General features: G+C 43.9%; 2 protein-coding genes across 2 annotated transcripts in view; both read right to left on the minus strand.

The window, feature by feature from the left end:
- Positions 1-2,118, minus strand: part of SLC26A7 (solute carrier family 26 member 7) — a 51,533-nt gene extending 49,415 nt beyond the window's left edge. The window contains exon 1 of the mRNA XM_066579024.1: positions 1,820-2,118. Coding sequence (XP_066435121.1) covers positions 1,820-2,021 — 202 coding nt within the window. The 5' untranslated portion in view covers positions 2,022-2,118. The remainder of the gene's footprint in view (positions 1-1,819) is intronic.
- A 3,007-nt stretch (positions 2,119-5,125) lies between these two features.
- LRRC69 (leucine rich repeat containing 69) overlaps positions 5,126-15,693 on the minus strand; it is a 32,229-nt gene continuing 21,661 nt past the window's right edge. The window contains exons 4-8 of the mRNA XM_066578426.1: positions 15,435-15,630; positions 14,165-14,236; positions 13,348-13,449; positions 9,263-9,439; positions 5,126-7,518 (exon numbers count right to left, since the gene is read on the minus strand). Coding sequence (XP_066434523.1) covers positions 7,408-7,518; positions 9,263-9,439; positions 13,348-13,449; positions 14,165-14,236; positions 15,435-15,630 — 658 coding nt within the window. The 3' untranslated portion in view covers positions 5,126-7,407. The remainder of the gene's footprint in view (positions 7,519-9,262; positions 9,440-13,347; positions 13,450-14,164; positions 14,237-15,434; positions 15,631-15,693) is intronic.

Raw genomic sequence — 15,693 nt, forward strand, 5'->3', positions numbered from 1 at the left:
AGACCCGCAGTGTCCTCGGACAGGGTCAGATTCTGCTGCGGGTTCCCGCATGTGGGATCCGACCCGCCTGTGGACATTGCGCCTAAGCCAGCAAACAGCTCATGGTCTATGTGCTAATTGAGCATCTGGGAGTCCCAATGTAGTGTTCATCACAGCTTAGGAGCTTGGTGGATGCACTACAATGCAGAGCACTGACCGTTTGCTAACTTACTGCAAGGGAATGAAAGGGAGTTCAGAGATAATAATTACATCCTTGGAATCAGTGCCTCTTCAGCTATCCACACATTATAGTAATTCAAGGCAAAAAACTAACCTTACATACAGACTAGTGATGAGCGAGTATACTCGCTAAGGGCAATTGCTCGAGCGAGCATTGCCCTTAGCGAGTACCTGCCCGCTCGAGACAATAGGTTCGGGTGCCGGTGGCGGGCAGGGAGCTGCGGGGGAGAGAGGGGAGATCTCTCTCTCCCTCTCCCCCCCCCCCCCCTCCCCCCCGATTGGCCTGCTGTGACAGTCTTTGAATGGAATCTGTCACCTTGAATGGTCCCCATAACCTAAAGGAATCAATGAATTGTAAAATGGACTATCAGTTCAAGTCTGTCATTTATAAGCTTATTCTCACTCCCATCCTCCTTTGCCCCCACAAACTGACCAATCAGTGCGTAGAAAGGACTATTGAGCATGCGCACACAATGGGGAGTACTAGCTCTCTATACATCACCATGCAGTGAACAAAGGTTTGAAGGCACAAAGTAGAACAGGACTGAGAGTAAGCAAGCAAATTACACATCTGAACGGATTGTCCTTTCTACTATTCCTTTATTACGTTAGCTTATGAGGGTCGTCACAGGTGACAGTCTATATGTATTAGCTCTTACTTCAATAGATTTTATCCCTATAGACGGAATACTCTACATACAAGAATCTACAGTATATGCACCTGTCCAATGTCCATAGACAAGATGTGAGGACATAGCAGAGCTGAGTTTGTCATTCAGTGCAATACAATACTTTGATTGCATTATTCTACCCATATGCTACATGCACAAGAATGAAGTCTGTCATGTAGTCCTCTTAGATTTACACTTACAGATACAGCAAACTAAAACTTAACTTCTAACACGTTAACTTTTTGTGCCACCGCTTATATACCATTTCATCACTTTTGTTAAGATGAGAGAACAATAGTTTTTGAGTAACTTAAATGGGTTTTCCGGGCAGCTTCAGCTGTCAGTACTGGGCTACAGTGGGGTCGGATGGAATCTGCTGCTCCGACCCCCTGGGTAATAGCCGTTGCAGCTCTCATTGAAATCAATGGGACCCCGGCCTGAAATTACAAACGCAGCTCCCATTGACTTCACAGAGAGCTTCAGCTGCAATTATGAGAGCCGGCCACTACACAGAAGTCGGAGCAGCGACTTCCACTCTGAATCCAGTGTAGCATGGCACGGACAGCGGGGGACTGCTTGGAAAACCCCTTTAAGGTAGAAAAAAAACATATTGCAGAAAGTTTTCATACTCAAGTTAAACCTTGCTACATCTGTACTTGTCTGCATGGTCTCATATGCCAGAGGATTACATCATGTATGGCTGCTCGTGTAGTAGGAGATACCAGAGGCGTAACTTGAAGCTCCTGGGCCCCAATGCAAAACCTGGAACGGGGCCCCCAACTATAATGCTTTATTCATAGTACTGGGCTCCCTATATGGAGAAGAGAGGCCTTATGGGCCCCCTAAGGCTTCTGGGCGCGCGTGCAATCGCATCCCCTGCACCCTCTATAGTTACGCCCCTGAGAGATACTGTAAATGAGTCTTATTACCGTGTGCCACCTGCTGGACGGCCAGCATCATCCCGTAGATCAGGTCTGGAGTGAAGTTTTGCCGTAGTTTGTACTTGGGAGCCCACTCCAGTATAGGGATTCTTCTTAGCCACCATTGCCTCACCGCAGAGCGGCTGATAGTAGATAATCGCTGCCGAAGTAAGCACAAATACGTTTTCCTGCCTGGTTTCTTGTTTGTCATCTCTGTTCTTCAGTCTGACAATGGACAATGAGTTCAGCTCCGCTGTGTAATACTGCTCCCTAGTCGTCCTGCTCTCACAGCACTGACACCTGGAACCACTGAGGTACTGAGGAACTATTCTTGATTTGCATTGCTTCCCGCCCCTGTACAAGTCTCGTCACTGGATTAGGCAAGAACTGGAATAGAGCTCTGTGAGAAAACTGACTATATAAACTTTTGGACACCTTGTATTTCTGTGGATGCTATTATACGGCTTATTAGGATACTTCGATCAAGCACCCTGTGGTGTGGACTGTGCCGTATACCCTAAGGCAATCAATCGCCTTTGTAAAATATAACATATAGAGTTCCTTAAAGGGAACCTGTCATCAATTCTAAACATTGTAAAGTTACGGTTGCTTATAGTTCAGGTGACGTGGAGTCTTCTCATTCTCATCCAGCTGTCCCTGCAGTGTCCCCTGGTGAAGGCAGAGTGTGCGCAGCAAGCTTGACTCTTTTCAGATGACTGTGTATTCCCATTCATGTCTATGGGACTGCATGCACGGCCTTTCGAAGAGTCAAGCTTGAAGTGCGTGCTAACTTTGCAGGGGAACACTGCAGGAATAGAGGACAGAGAATGAGAAGAGGCTCCACGGACTTCATGTCACTTAAAGTAGAAGCACCATAACTTTTTTTATACCGGTTATAGTTGATGACAGGTTTCCTTTAAGTGGCAGCATACTTAATCTGTAGGTATAGATTAATATACCGTGGATACAGTAATCTATATTATTATTCTAACTGCGTAGTGACAAACCCATTTTTTGCCTTAAGGGCCCAGCGATTTTCATCTTCGTGTTGCAAGAGCCATAACCCTATGAGGGCTTGTTGGGGTTTTTTGGGACAAGTTTATATAAATGTTTTTATTGCTTAGTACATTTGCAGACAACAAGTCTTTAACCCCTTATTGATGCAGCCCTTTTTTTTCATTTTCGTTTTTTCCTCCCTCCTTTTAAAAAATCGTAACTTCTTTATTTACCCATCAACGTCGCTGTATGAGGGCTTGTTTTTTGTACATTGGAAACTGTGGTGAGGGGCGGAAGCTCAGCATACTAGCTCCCGCCCTGTCCCACCTCCTCCCTTTGCGGAGAGGGGCAGCGTATAGTGGCCGGGCGTGAAAACCCCGCCGATATACGTCCATGTAAATAAGCCCTAAGCCTGTGACAGCAGCCTATTAGACTTTACTAGAGGCAAGGCCTATCAGGCTGAGTTACATGACAGACACAGAGGCCTTTGTCAGGCTTCCGGCTGCTATGGAAACCCATTAGTACCTTGCCATCACACTGTGAGGTACTGATTGGTGACTGAAGAAGACCCTCCCAGTCATCTGCTTACATACTGTAGCTACTATTGATTGTGGCATGTAAGGGGTTAAAATTCCAGGATCTGATGTTTCTCCGCTCCTGGGAGTTAGAGCAGGAGCCTGGCTGTTAGTAGTCTGTCAAGCCACCACCTTAAAAAGATGTATGTGCAGGCTTAAAGCTCATTAGTGAGGTCAGTGAAAAAGGAATATTATAGTATGTAGCAGTGGGTCCATTAGAGTATTTTCTGTGCAGGCTATCCACACTGAAAATCCACAGCATTTAGAGTAATAGTCTGCAAAGAAAATCCCCCCAAAAATCTGTGTGGAATGGACATGTGTTACAGAATTTAATTTCACAGCATGTCAATTAGCTGCAGGAGATTTGTGGTGCAGATTTCACCTCCACTAAAATCTGAGTTAAAATTCACAACAAATGGATTTTGACATGGCTTTTGCGCTGTAGATCTATTCCAGAGTGTCTGCTGTGGACCCACCCCTCCAGCAGCATGGTGCAACAGAAATCCGGATTCATCTAAGCAGGCGATGTTTTCCACTGCTCACTGATACAATTTTTGTGCCATTTTGTCTCCTTGATTCTCGATTTTCTTCTGTTTTTCTTAGACACAATGGTGGTGGAGCGGGTTGTCTGCTGTTATAGCCCATCCACGGTAAGGAGTGATGAGCTGCGCATTCAAACACATCAGTTGGAGCAGTAGTGTTGTACACAGTTGCAATTTGATTGTACACCATCTGTTTGTCAGTATAATTTTTGACATCCTCCGGACCCCTTTTATTGATGAGTTGTTCATCAAACCCCACAAGGTTGGCAGTGTATGAAATCCTGGCCCCAGGCTAGTCTAGCACCGATGACCAGGTCTCCTTGGAAGTTGCTCAGATTTTCCCATTATAATGTGGATTTGCACTGAAACTGATCCACGGAAAACTTGCCACTTCATTTTAAGCTGCACTCCAGCGTTAGGGCTCCCACCCACTTGCATTTTTTTCACGCGTTATAGCTTGCCTTTTTTCATGCTATATTGCTGCTTTTTTTTCCACACGATTGTCAATGGGACTTTCTAATGTTAAAAACGCACCAACTTGCAAAGCGTTTTTAACATTAGAAAGTCCCATTGACAATCGCTTGCAAAAAAGGCAAGCTATAACGCGTGCAAAAAAACACAAGCGGGTTGGAGCTCTTACAGGGATAATTTCCATACAGGGAAGCTCCAATCATGAAAATGCCGAGGTCTATATAAATGTCCATTCAGTGTGAGTGTGTGTGTATATATATATATAATATTACTGTCAGTGACAAACTACTAAATAAACAAATTTATTGAAAATGCTGTACATTATTGGAATCATAAAAAATGTAATTAAATGTTTCATAAATAATCAAGGCCTAGAAGTTGTCGTTTTGCTGTAAAACCTGGAATGCAGTTCCATCTCAGGGTGGATTCAGACGACCGTATATCGGCTCGGTTTTCACGCCGAGCCGATATACGGTGTCCTCATCTGCAGGGGGGGGGGTAAGGGGGGGGGTTGGATGGAAGAACCAGGAGCAGGTACTGAGCTCCCGCCCCCTCTCTGCCCCTCTGCACTATTTGCAATGAAAGGAGGCGGGACGGGGGCGAGGCTAAGTTCCGAGAATTAGCCCCACCTCCATCCCACCTCTCCCCATTGCAAACAGTGCAGAGGGGCAGAGAGGGGGTGGGAGCTCAGAGCACTGCTCCTGGCTCTTCCAGACTCCCTCCCCCCCCCCCCTGCAGAGAAAGACAACGTATATCGGCTCAGCGTGAAAACCAAGCTGATATACATTCATGTGAATCCAGCCTTAGGCAGATATACAAATGATTAGAGTTGTGGTTATTAGATGAACCGTCTTGTCACCTGAGACCCTAAAAGTGGTTCCCCGCTTGGCCTATAAAAAGCTCTCGGAGGCTCCTTGTGTGTAGTGACCTCTTCTTCCACTTGTGTAGAGCTTGTTGGCCACTAGACATCTCTACGATGCAGAGAAGAGATTTCACCCCGTTACCAGAGTCTGAGAGGGGCACATTATTGGGATGGGAGAACCTGGATGGTCGTATCAACAAATTGCTGCCACCTGGGCTGTTCTGACCAGACTGTTTAGAGGTGTTGGGATCAGTGGATGCGTGAGGGCCACTGGTGTACCCTCCGTGGTTGCAGGGGGTTGCAATGGCTACCCTCCGTAATATATAGTGCATTGCCAGCCGCGTGATTGCTGCGCTGCATCAGACAGTGTGAGCCAGAGAGCAGTAGCGAAGAGGAGGAAGGAGAGAGGAGGCGAAAGGCAGGCAGGCAGACACACAGATGGGACATCAAGGAACAGAGGAAGCTGCTGATGATGATGTGATCCCCCTGCACTCCTGCACAGTGTCTCCATGCCTGCTGATCTCCTCACACAGAGAAGTGGTCCAGGGTATGTATCTATCTGTCTCATCTATCTAAGAATAATGAAAAAGCTGGGCAGCATCAAACGGTGCAAATAACAGTAGTCTGCGTTTCGACCAGTGTGGTCTTCTTCATCTATCGAATTATGGCTGATATAAGTTATACATCTCCTGTATATAATTACACACAATTAAAAAAACACATTAAAAACACATTCAGTTCTTTATAGTGTAAGCAGATTCTTAAAAACTTATGTGGGCTTTGAATACTGCATGCAGTTTTTTTATGTGTTTTTCTTAATTTTGGTTCAAAAGTATAACAAAAAAACTTGAACACACCCTAAGGCAACTCTCACACATGCGTTCAGAAAGCACAGTTCTAAATTGTGGCATTTCACCGCAATTTCGAGCTGCGTTTTTGAATGCTTGGTACAGTGTTTGACAGCGCTTTTTAATGCAACCCACCATTGTGCTAGGTGAGCAGGTGCATAAAAAAACATGAAAACACAAAAATAGAACAGACGGCTCTCAAAAATTGCGACGTTAGGAACACTGTGTTTGAGCGCAGGTCTGATTAACCACATTAAAATCAATGGGAGTGTTGTACTGTGGCTAGTACAGCGCTTGGAGGGGGCACGTGCTAACAGTGGTAAAAAGCGGTGTGTGAGAGTGGCCTAAGGGGCTACAAATACGTTTTTTACTGTAGTGCAGGATTTAGGCATGGATACGGGTGGGGGGGCAGGTTGAACTTTTGCACCCAGGCCCCTGAGCTTATAGGTATGCTCCTGGTGAGGGCACACAAGGTGACCAGGTTAAAGATGCCTCCGACAAACCACCACTAGAGAGGATCATCTGATGATCCAACAAGCGCAAGCAGCTCCAACTGTCTCGTTGTCTGCCATCCAGAGACAGGTGGCACCATCGTTACAACCCTGTCTCTGAACCATTTCCAGGTGCTTGGTTGAAGGAGATTTGCTCTCACAGGGCCCATTATGCGTACTGCCTATGATACCCACCGTCACCTACGTTTGCAGTGAAGTCATGAACTATGAAACTGGACTGCTACTGAGTGGAATTGGGTTGTCTTCAGAGACAAAACCAAATTTAGTTTGGGCTATGATGACAGCCGAGCTTATGTCTGGAGATCTAGGGTACTAGAGCCTCCATGCCAATCCGTATTACATGGTGTATCCAAGCTAAAGGCGCTACAACAGAGTACTAGAGCTCCATGCCCACCCGTATCACATCTTTCATCCAGGCTAGAGGCAGTACAACAGGGTACTAGAGCCTCCATGCCCGCCCTGTATCACATGCTGCATCCAAGCTAGAGGCAGTACAACAGGGTACTAGAGCCACCATGCCTGCTTGTATCACATCTTGTATCCAAGCTAGAGGCAGTACAACAGGGTACTAGAGCCTCTATTCCCACCAGTATCACATCTTGTATCTAAGCTAGAAGCGGTACAACATGGTACTAGAGCCTCACTTCAAGTGGTCAGTTTTCTGCAAGAAGTTCTCCTTTTGCTCTGATACTGTAATCACTTATATCAACGTTACAATCACACAGAGAACGTTCCATTCCGACACCTTCTGGGGAGGACGGGTCTGACAATGAGTGTATATTTCAGGCCGCTCATTGAGCTGCTACTCCAAAAATATCAGCATGTCTCTGGTTAAAGCACTGGTAAGAGCAGAGTAAGATCTTCACCGGTAACAGCGGCACATTGTTGGAGGTCTTCATCTTCTGTTGGCATGGAAAAAGAAAAAAACATTTTGTTAGAGGTGAATATTGACCATGCTGTGGCTGGGCACAAATCACACGGATCTACAGTGGATGATAGGAGTATAGCAATGCCCTCTACAGGGTGGTACATGTAGTAAAATAATCAAAAGAAGAGATTCAGTCAATGGGCTGCTGCTTATCCATTATAGATACATATACAGTAGAATACCCATCCTCCTCTACCAAACAGTTATGTTGGTGCGTATGGAGAGGAGACAATAGAATCAGACAAATACATGCAAATACTATTGATGATATCCTCAGGATATATTATCAGTAGTCGATTGGCTGTGGTCCACCCTGGGTGATCAGCTGATCAGGCAATCTCTGTCAGCGCTGCAATACACAGTGGTCAGAGTGGAAGCAGTTGGCTCTGACCCCAGTGTAGTGGCCAGAACTCGTAACTGCAGGCACCCCCTCATTGAGTTATAATGAGACCCCAGACTGCAATTATCAGCGCCAGCCACTACACAGAGTGAGAGCTAACTGTTTCCGCCACGACCCCTGAGTATTGCGGTGCTGACAGTGGGCACCCAATCACTTGATTGGCTGTGGTCCCGAGCGGTAGACCCCAACCAATCAACTATTGATGACTTATCATGAGGATAGGTCACCAATAGTATTTGTGTGGCAAACCACTTTCAGAACGTGGCCTGAGTTAGCCTATAAGACTCAGTGATTTTTTTTGATTTTTTTTTCAGTTTTTCATTCCTGCCCTCCAAGACCTATAACAGTTTTACTTTCCCATCAATGTAGCCCTATTAGGGGATGCTCTTTTGTGGCACAAGTTGTCTTTTTTTTATTGGCACCATGTTGGGATACATTTAATGTATTGAAACAACTTTTACTTATTTACTTACTTTGAAGAACAGAAAGAAACAGAACTTTTTACGGCATTTATTTCTTGGTTTTCCCCATATAATATAAATGACATGTTAGCTTTATTCTTCAGGTTGGAAATACCAAAATACAATTCTGGAAATACCAAATTTATATAGTTTGTTTTACCAGTTTTGCACAAAAAGCACTCTTTAAAAAAAACCATTTTTGCATTCCTGTATTCAGAGTCCTACAACTTTTTCTTGGTCTCTGTGTGGCCATATTCTGAGAGCTATAATTTTTTTGTTTTTCCATCGAGAGAACCTGAACATCCCTGGATGCCACCACCAATACTCACACGTTCACAGTGGATAGCAGGTACCAGATTAGAATTTTGTTGTTCGGCCCTGTCACAGCAGCCAAACAACGGCAATCAGGAAGAGTCGGATCCAGAACATCACTGACAAGAATAGTGCTCGATGCTCCCGGCTGACTAGAATACCGTCTGTCAGGTTCCAGTTATGCTGCCCAGCAAATGAATGCAGCATAATACTGGTATGTTATACTATCCAGCATTTGGAATGGATCTGCAATAGAGGCCAGAGCCAAGCTCCCTCTAGTGGTGGCTACTAAAAGCAGCCACAATTTTATCATTTAACCTTATGAAGTGGATTTATAAGGCATTTAGCAGGAAAATGTAGTCCATTAGTACAAAGTCTACTGAGGAAGGTCACCAAAGATTCCAGAATGGCAACAGTCTTCTGAGATCTCCAGTGTATCACCAGCTTTTCATTGGCACTATGATGTGGGTTTGTTACACCAGCCTGTCCCACGTCTCATTCTATAACATCTCACACATTCATACATTTATTGTATGTTTTATTACCTTCTTCACATCCACAAACTTTACGCACACCAGCCACATATCTAGAAACCACTTTCCGCACAGCGCACACGCATTTCTACCGCTAAGCAGTCTTCCAGCATCCGGGTAATGCTTGATCTGTTCTCGCAAGATGCTTTCATTTTCTGGATGATTTAAAATGTGTCTGGCTGTTATTTCCTGCAAGATGATGATAACAGAAGTTGTAAAAAACAAAACGTCATTATAATGCGGAAAGTTTTGAAAAGTAAACAAGGTGGCAAAGTGAACAATGTAAAAGATTCTTACAATGTAACGAAGTAGATACAGAAACGGTATATATATATATATATATATATATATATATATATATATATATATAAAAGTCTACACCGTTCTATGTATAAAGTCGGATTTAAAATCCGCGCCAAAATCTGAACAAAATTGGTGCACATTTTGACATGAATTTTCATGTGGGTCCACAGCAGACTGCAGCCCTTTAATTGAAAGGGTGAACTCTGCTGCAGATCCTTGTCAAAATCCGCACCAAACGGTGCAGATCTGAACCAAAATCCACAGTGCAAAATATGCTGTGGATTTTAGTGCACCCATGCACCACAATCCGCCACTCTTAGGCAGTGTTCAGATGGTTGCATGCAAGTTGTGCCAAAGAGACTTGGGCGCAGCTGGCATCAAGTACACCAACTCAACTCTGCACACTGCATGTGCTTTTCTTGCTCGTGAAAAAGACGAGAAAAGGACATGAGGCAATTTCTTTCTAATGGTTTGTTTGAAAGATCATTTGTGTGAATTTCCTCATAGGGTATTATTACGCTGTGTCCTGTCTGTGAACTACATGGACAACACACGGCCCAGATATAGTGCCATCTGAACGGGCCCTGAGAGATAATTGGTCCATTTTTGGCCTATCTAGAACTGCCATCATAGTTGCGTGAAATGTTTAAATGCTGTAAAAGTCTCTTAATCTGGAATATGATTATCCAGAAAATCTGACAATGTGGTGATGTTTCCAGCATCAAACTGCAATATACTGTTCAAATATTCAAAATTTTGCAATGTTGCTTGGCTGATAAAATGTGTGGAATACGATATAAAAATCCTTAAATATGCTGTCCAAGCTGCAGGATCGTGTTATTGAGCAGCAGAAGCTGAGCAAATTGATATATAGTATTATGGGGAAAGATGAGCAAAGATATAACTGAATAAAATACACGTTATACTCCATAAAACTATATATCAGTCCGCTCAGCTCCCCCTGTTCTATAACATCATGCCTGCGGTTTGGACAAAGTGTTTGAACCGACAGCTTCCCTTTAAAACGGGTTTTCGGAGTTACACAAAAAATGCAGAGGATAGGGAATACATCTAAGAATAGGGTTACAAATAAGAAACTACGTTCCTCTATTCCCCTACCAATGCCACCGCTCCTGTCCTCACGGACGGGCCTGGTTTGCATTGGCTGCAGCACTGACATCCCATATAGACATGTGTCCACTGCAACCAATCACTGGCCTCTATGGTATACAACTGAAGAGCTATTGAAAGAGTGAATAACGTGTGGCACAGAACTTTTTTTTTTTTAGCATTAAGTCTCAAGCTTTTGCTAGATCTCTATACGGACATGCCACCACTACAGTTTGTCAAAAAAAGACCATCGGTGGGGACAGGAGCAGTGGTGGTGCTGGACCAATGGGGAATGGAGTGGTGAGTATAACTTAGCATTTTATTTTCAAGCATTATCTATCGTCTGTGCATTTTCTGTAAACTCAGTAAAAAACATTTAAAGAGGTTTTCCAGATAATTTTTTTTGATGACTTATCCTCAGGATACAAGCTCTTGGTAGATTGGGCTCGTAGCGCTGTGAATATGTCAGGTGGGCGGTCCCTACCACTCACTGTCAATCAAGTATGACATCACCCATTGACAGTGGGTGCCAGGTATGAGGAAAGAGGAGTACATCATCAGAGCAATGCAGCTAGTCCTGCTGATATGAGGATATGACAGGTCTGTGGGGTGGTGTGTGACATAGGGATTCACGTCTCTGCTCTAGAACCATGACAGAGATTTACGTCTCTGCTCTAGAACCATGACATAGGGATTCACGTCCCTGCTCTAGAAGCATGACATAGGGATTTACGTCTCTGCTCTAGAACCATGACATAGGGATTTACGTCTCTGCTCTAGAACCATGACATAGGGATTCACATCCCTGCTCTAGAACCATGACATAGGGATTTACGTCTCTGCTCTAGAACCACATAGGCACGCCATATCTATTACAAAGCTTAACCCCTTCCTGACATGCACCATACATATATGGCGTAGCAGGCCAGTAGTTCCCGCATCACGTTACACATGTGAGGCATAATAGATGGAAAAAAAAAATTTAAATGATCGTTCTCTGAATATGGCGATAAAAAAACTGCAGGTTCAGGGTAATACTATTGAGTTTTGTTTATCTGATAACTTTTGTAGTTCTAAAAATCATTAGAATTGAAAATCTGCAAGAAAAATGAAATTTTCTAATTTTTCTTCCATTTTGCTTTAGTTCTTCTGAACCAATTCAATAGTTAAAATGGGGTGATTTATGGAGGTTTATGATATTTATATATATATATATATATATATTAAAAAATTGTATAATATATGGTCTCAAAAAGTCACTTCCGAACTGAATCATGCAAGATTTGTGCGTTGCAAGATGCACAGATATGAACCCCATTTTTTTGCGATGTAGGAAACAAATCACGGCATGTTCTATCTTGCTGCATTATCTCGCATTGCAGCACCCATTGTTTTCAATGGGGCTGACGGCTGCATCCCACCGTGTGCTAAGTACATGCGGCGTGATGCAAGATCTCCTATTTAAAACAATGGGAGAAACTCTGCGATCCTCCGCTGCGACTGATAGCACAAATCTCACATGAATATGAACCGCATTCTTTTGAAGGAGGCCATATACATGAGCGATTTCCCCCCCACATCATGGTGTGGGGAGGGGGGAAAAAAAAAAAACGCTGTATGTCCTCTTTTCTCTTTCCTCGGAACGCATTGCCCATTGTTTTCAATGGGACAGAAAAACATATTGCACGGTGTGCGGTGTGCATGCGAGTGCGTTGCAAGGTTTCCCACTGAAAACAATGGGAAACACTGGCTGATCCTCCGACGCGGCTGAAAACCGCACCGGAGGATTGCTACTTTACTGACGTGATGGGAGGCATTTGAGAGAAAATCGCCTCGCATCGCCATGAAAATGCATGCTGGCAAAGCCAGCTTCAGACAGATGTATTTGCGCGTGCAATACGCAGTGAATAGAACCCATTGATTTCAACGGGTTAGTTTGCTCGCATGTATTCTGTGTGCGCATTTCAGCTGCGCAAACCCCCCCCAAAAAATAGAACATACTCTTTTCTCCTCCGTATTTGTCAATGGGGGTTGCGCAAATGTGCGCACAATACACAACTAGATGCGTGAAACACTGCGAAATTGTGCTGGAAAAAGAACACATCTGGAACTAATTAGCCGTTTCAATTGGTGCGTTTGTTTGCCGCACGCAAATGGAATGCCCTGCGAGCAGAAAATGTACAGTTAAGAATGCTGATGCAAAAATTCCTAATTCATAGTACAAAAATGTTGCACAGAGGCGTGCGTAATTCCGCTTACATCCATGTGAAGCCGGCCTTACAAGCGGAAAAATTCAGTTTCAAAATTGTAAATTTTCCAAAAATTCCTGTAAATTTTGGATTTTTTAAAAATAAATAAACACAAAACATACTGATGAAAATATACCACTAACATAAAGTACAATGTGAATCACTTGCGGAAGTATAAGCGTTCCCAATTTATTACTATTTAAGGTAAAGCATGCCAGATATGAAGAATAGGGCCTGGGCAGGAAGGCCAACATTGGCTGCAGGGGGAAGAGGTTACCTGCTGTACCCATCTATATGGACCCTACAGGAGGACTTCATCTACAAGTTCCATGTTGTTCTGGAACTATCAGAACAACCATCACTGATAATGAGGAAAGAATCCTGTAGGGGACTTCTTCTTTCTATCCTCTGGTCAGAAGGTGGCTACAGCTTTACCTTTAGGGACAATACTTCTTCATCCTGAATGGCCGACACCGGTTCCTTTAGTAGTAGAGGGTTTTCTTCACAGTACAGTTCTTGCAAAGGGGTTTCATGCATCTGCAAAAATATGTGAAGACATACACACATACAGTTCTTGTAAAGGGGTTTCACATCTGCGTTGGGGATTCCACTTTCCTGCTCCGTTTGAGGGGCAGGAAAGGGGAATCCCCGCGGCCGAACAGTTCCATGACGGAAGCTACAGCCGTAGGTTCCAACACAGATGTGAAACCGGCCTAACACAACGAAACACCCGAACAATGTAAAGAAAGATAACATTTAACAACTTGACTCCTTAGGAAAGTCGCAGCCAATCCATTAATCCCTCAGCAGTCCCTGTGTGCGGCAATGTGAAGGGTGTGGGTATTACTCAACAACAAGCAGCTCCACAGGGACGTCACCGGAGCACAATGACTGATTGTCCGGACCTTTAATAGTGATGTGCTGATGATACTTTGGATATCCATGCTAAGGTCTGACTGGAGAATGCCGGTAAGCGCTTGCACTTGTTAGTTTAGTAGGTTGGTTCCTCGGGATCTGAATGCCTGCATTCATCTGAACACTTCATTAGAGAAAAGGACTACAATGAACATCTTCAGAGTTGGCTTGGATTAGAAAAAGTGTTGGCTTTTTTTCCAGAAACAGCAGCAATCTTCTACAACTCAAGGGCATTAGGAGAGATACAGCACTTGGGCACGACAGGTGCTGTATGCAGGGGAAGACCCTTCTTTTTAATTCTGGATGAGCCCTATAATTTAGAGGGGTTAATACTTACTCTTGATGGAAAGGCCTGTATTTGATTTCCTGCAACATCCAGGATTCTCAGGTTTCTCAACCTACAAAGTCCCTAGAGAGAAGATAAAGTAATGTGCATAAGATACACTATCCTACTAAAAGTACTTGGACACCGGAGCAAGAATCAGAAGTAGTATTCATTTCCATATGTTATTACTTAGTGGGGCTGCTTTGGCTCTAATGATATCAGATACTCTCTATGGCATACTCAACATTTGCAGGATGAATGGAGGGAAATACCAGCAGAAGTGTACCAGGTGTTAGTGAAAAGTATGCCACGGAGAGTATCCGATGTCATTAGGGCAAAAGGAGCCCCACTAAGTATTAACATATGTAAATAAATACTACTTTTGATGCTTGCTCAGGTGTCCAAAAACTTTTGGTAGGCTAGTGTAGATATAACAGAAAACGATGAGTGGGACAAGCTTGTTAAGGTACCCATACACCCTCAATAGTTGTTGGTCGACAGCCACCTGTTCTGATTTCCCCAGTCACAAGAACAAAGACTATTCATGTGTTTTTAAAGAACAGAGCAGAGAAAGTTGCAGACAGACTCCTTTAACAGCGGCATATCTCCAGGAAGAACCAAATGATCGGGCACTGAAATTCCTCAGCAGTCATCTGTCTGTCAGGGGAAGAGTTGGGAACCCAAAGCACATAAGACAGCTGGCTAATTCCACTCAAACTGGTGGTTTTAGACTAATTTTGCCTAATGTGTATTGGCCCTTTACAACATCATTTTATCAAATTTGCCACCACCACAGAGCATTCCATAGTCTCACTGCTCTTACAGTAAAGAACCCCCTGCTATGTCGGTGTTAAACCACCTTTCCTCTAGATGTAGAGGACGCCCCCTTGTTACAGTCACAGTCCTGGGAACAAATACATGATGGGAGAGATCTCTGTACTGACCCCTAATATATTTATACATAGTTATTAGGTCGCCCCTCAGATGTCTTTTTTCTAAGCTAAATAACCCCAATTTTGATAACCTCTCTGGGTATTGTAGTCCACCAACTCCATTTATTACTTTAGTTTCCCGACTTTGTATCTGCTTAAGCTGTGATATGTCCTTCTTGAGTACCGCTGCCCCAAACTGTCCACAATATTCCATATGTGGCCAGACCAGTGACTTGTGGGCACCACTGACCCCTTCCTTCCTGACTTTATCAGTCCTATGTACCCATAGCATTTTATTGTATATCAACCATTCTAGTCAAGCAATGCCTTGCACATACTATGTTCCTCACCTCCGGAAGGCCGGTCAGATTGTTCCGATAAATCCGCAGCTCCTTCAGGTTGCTCAGATAGCCGATGTGCTCCGGTAGGGTCTCCAGCTGGTTATGTCCCAGGTGCAATTCACAAAGATTTTGTAGGACACACAACTCTTTGGGGATGTGCTGCAGGTGGTTATAGTTTATACTGAGCTTTTCGAGACGCTGCAGCCTGCATGAATGACATTAATAAGTGAGGTATCCCGCGTGGTATTATTCTAGATAAGCAAGGACA

Source organism: Eleutherodactylus coqui, chromosome 9, assembly GCF_035609145.1.
Source record: "Eleutherodactylus coqui strain aEleCoq1 chromosome 9, aEleCoq1.hap1, whole genome shotgun sequence".
Classification (NCBI taxonomy): Eukaryota; Metazoa; Chordata; class Amphibia; order Anura; family Eleutherodactylidae; genus Eleutherodactylus; species Eleutherodactylus coqui.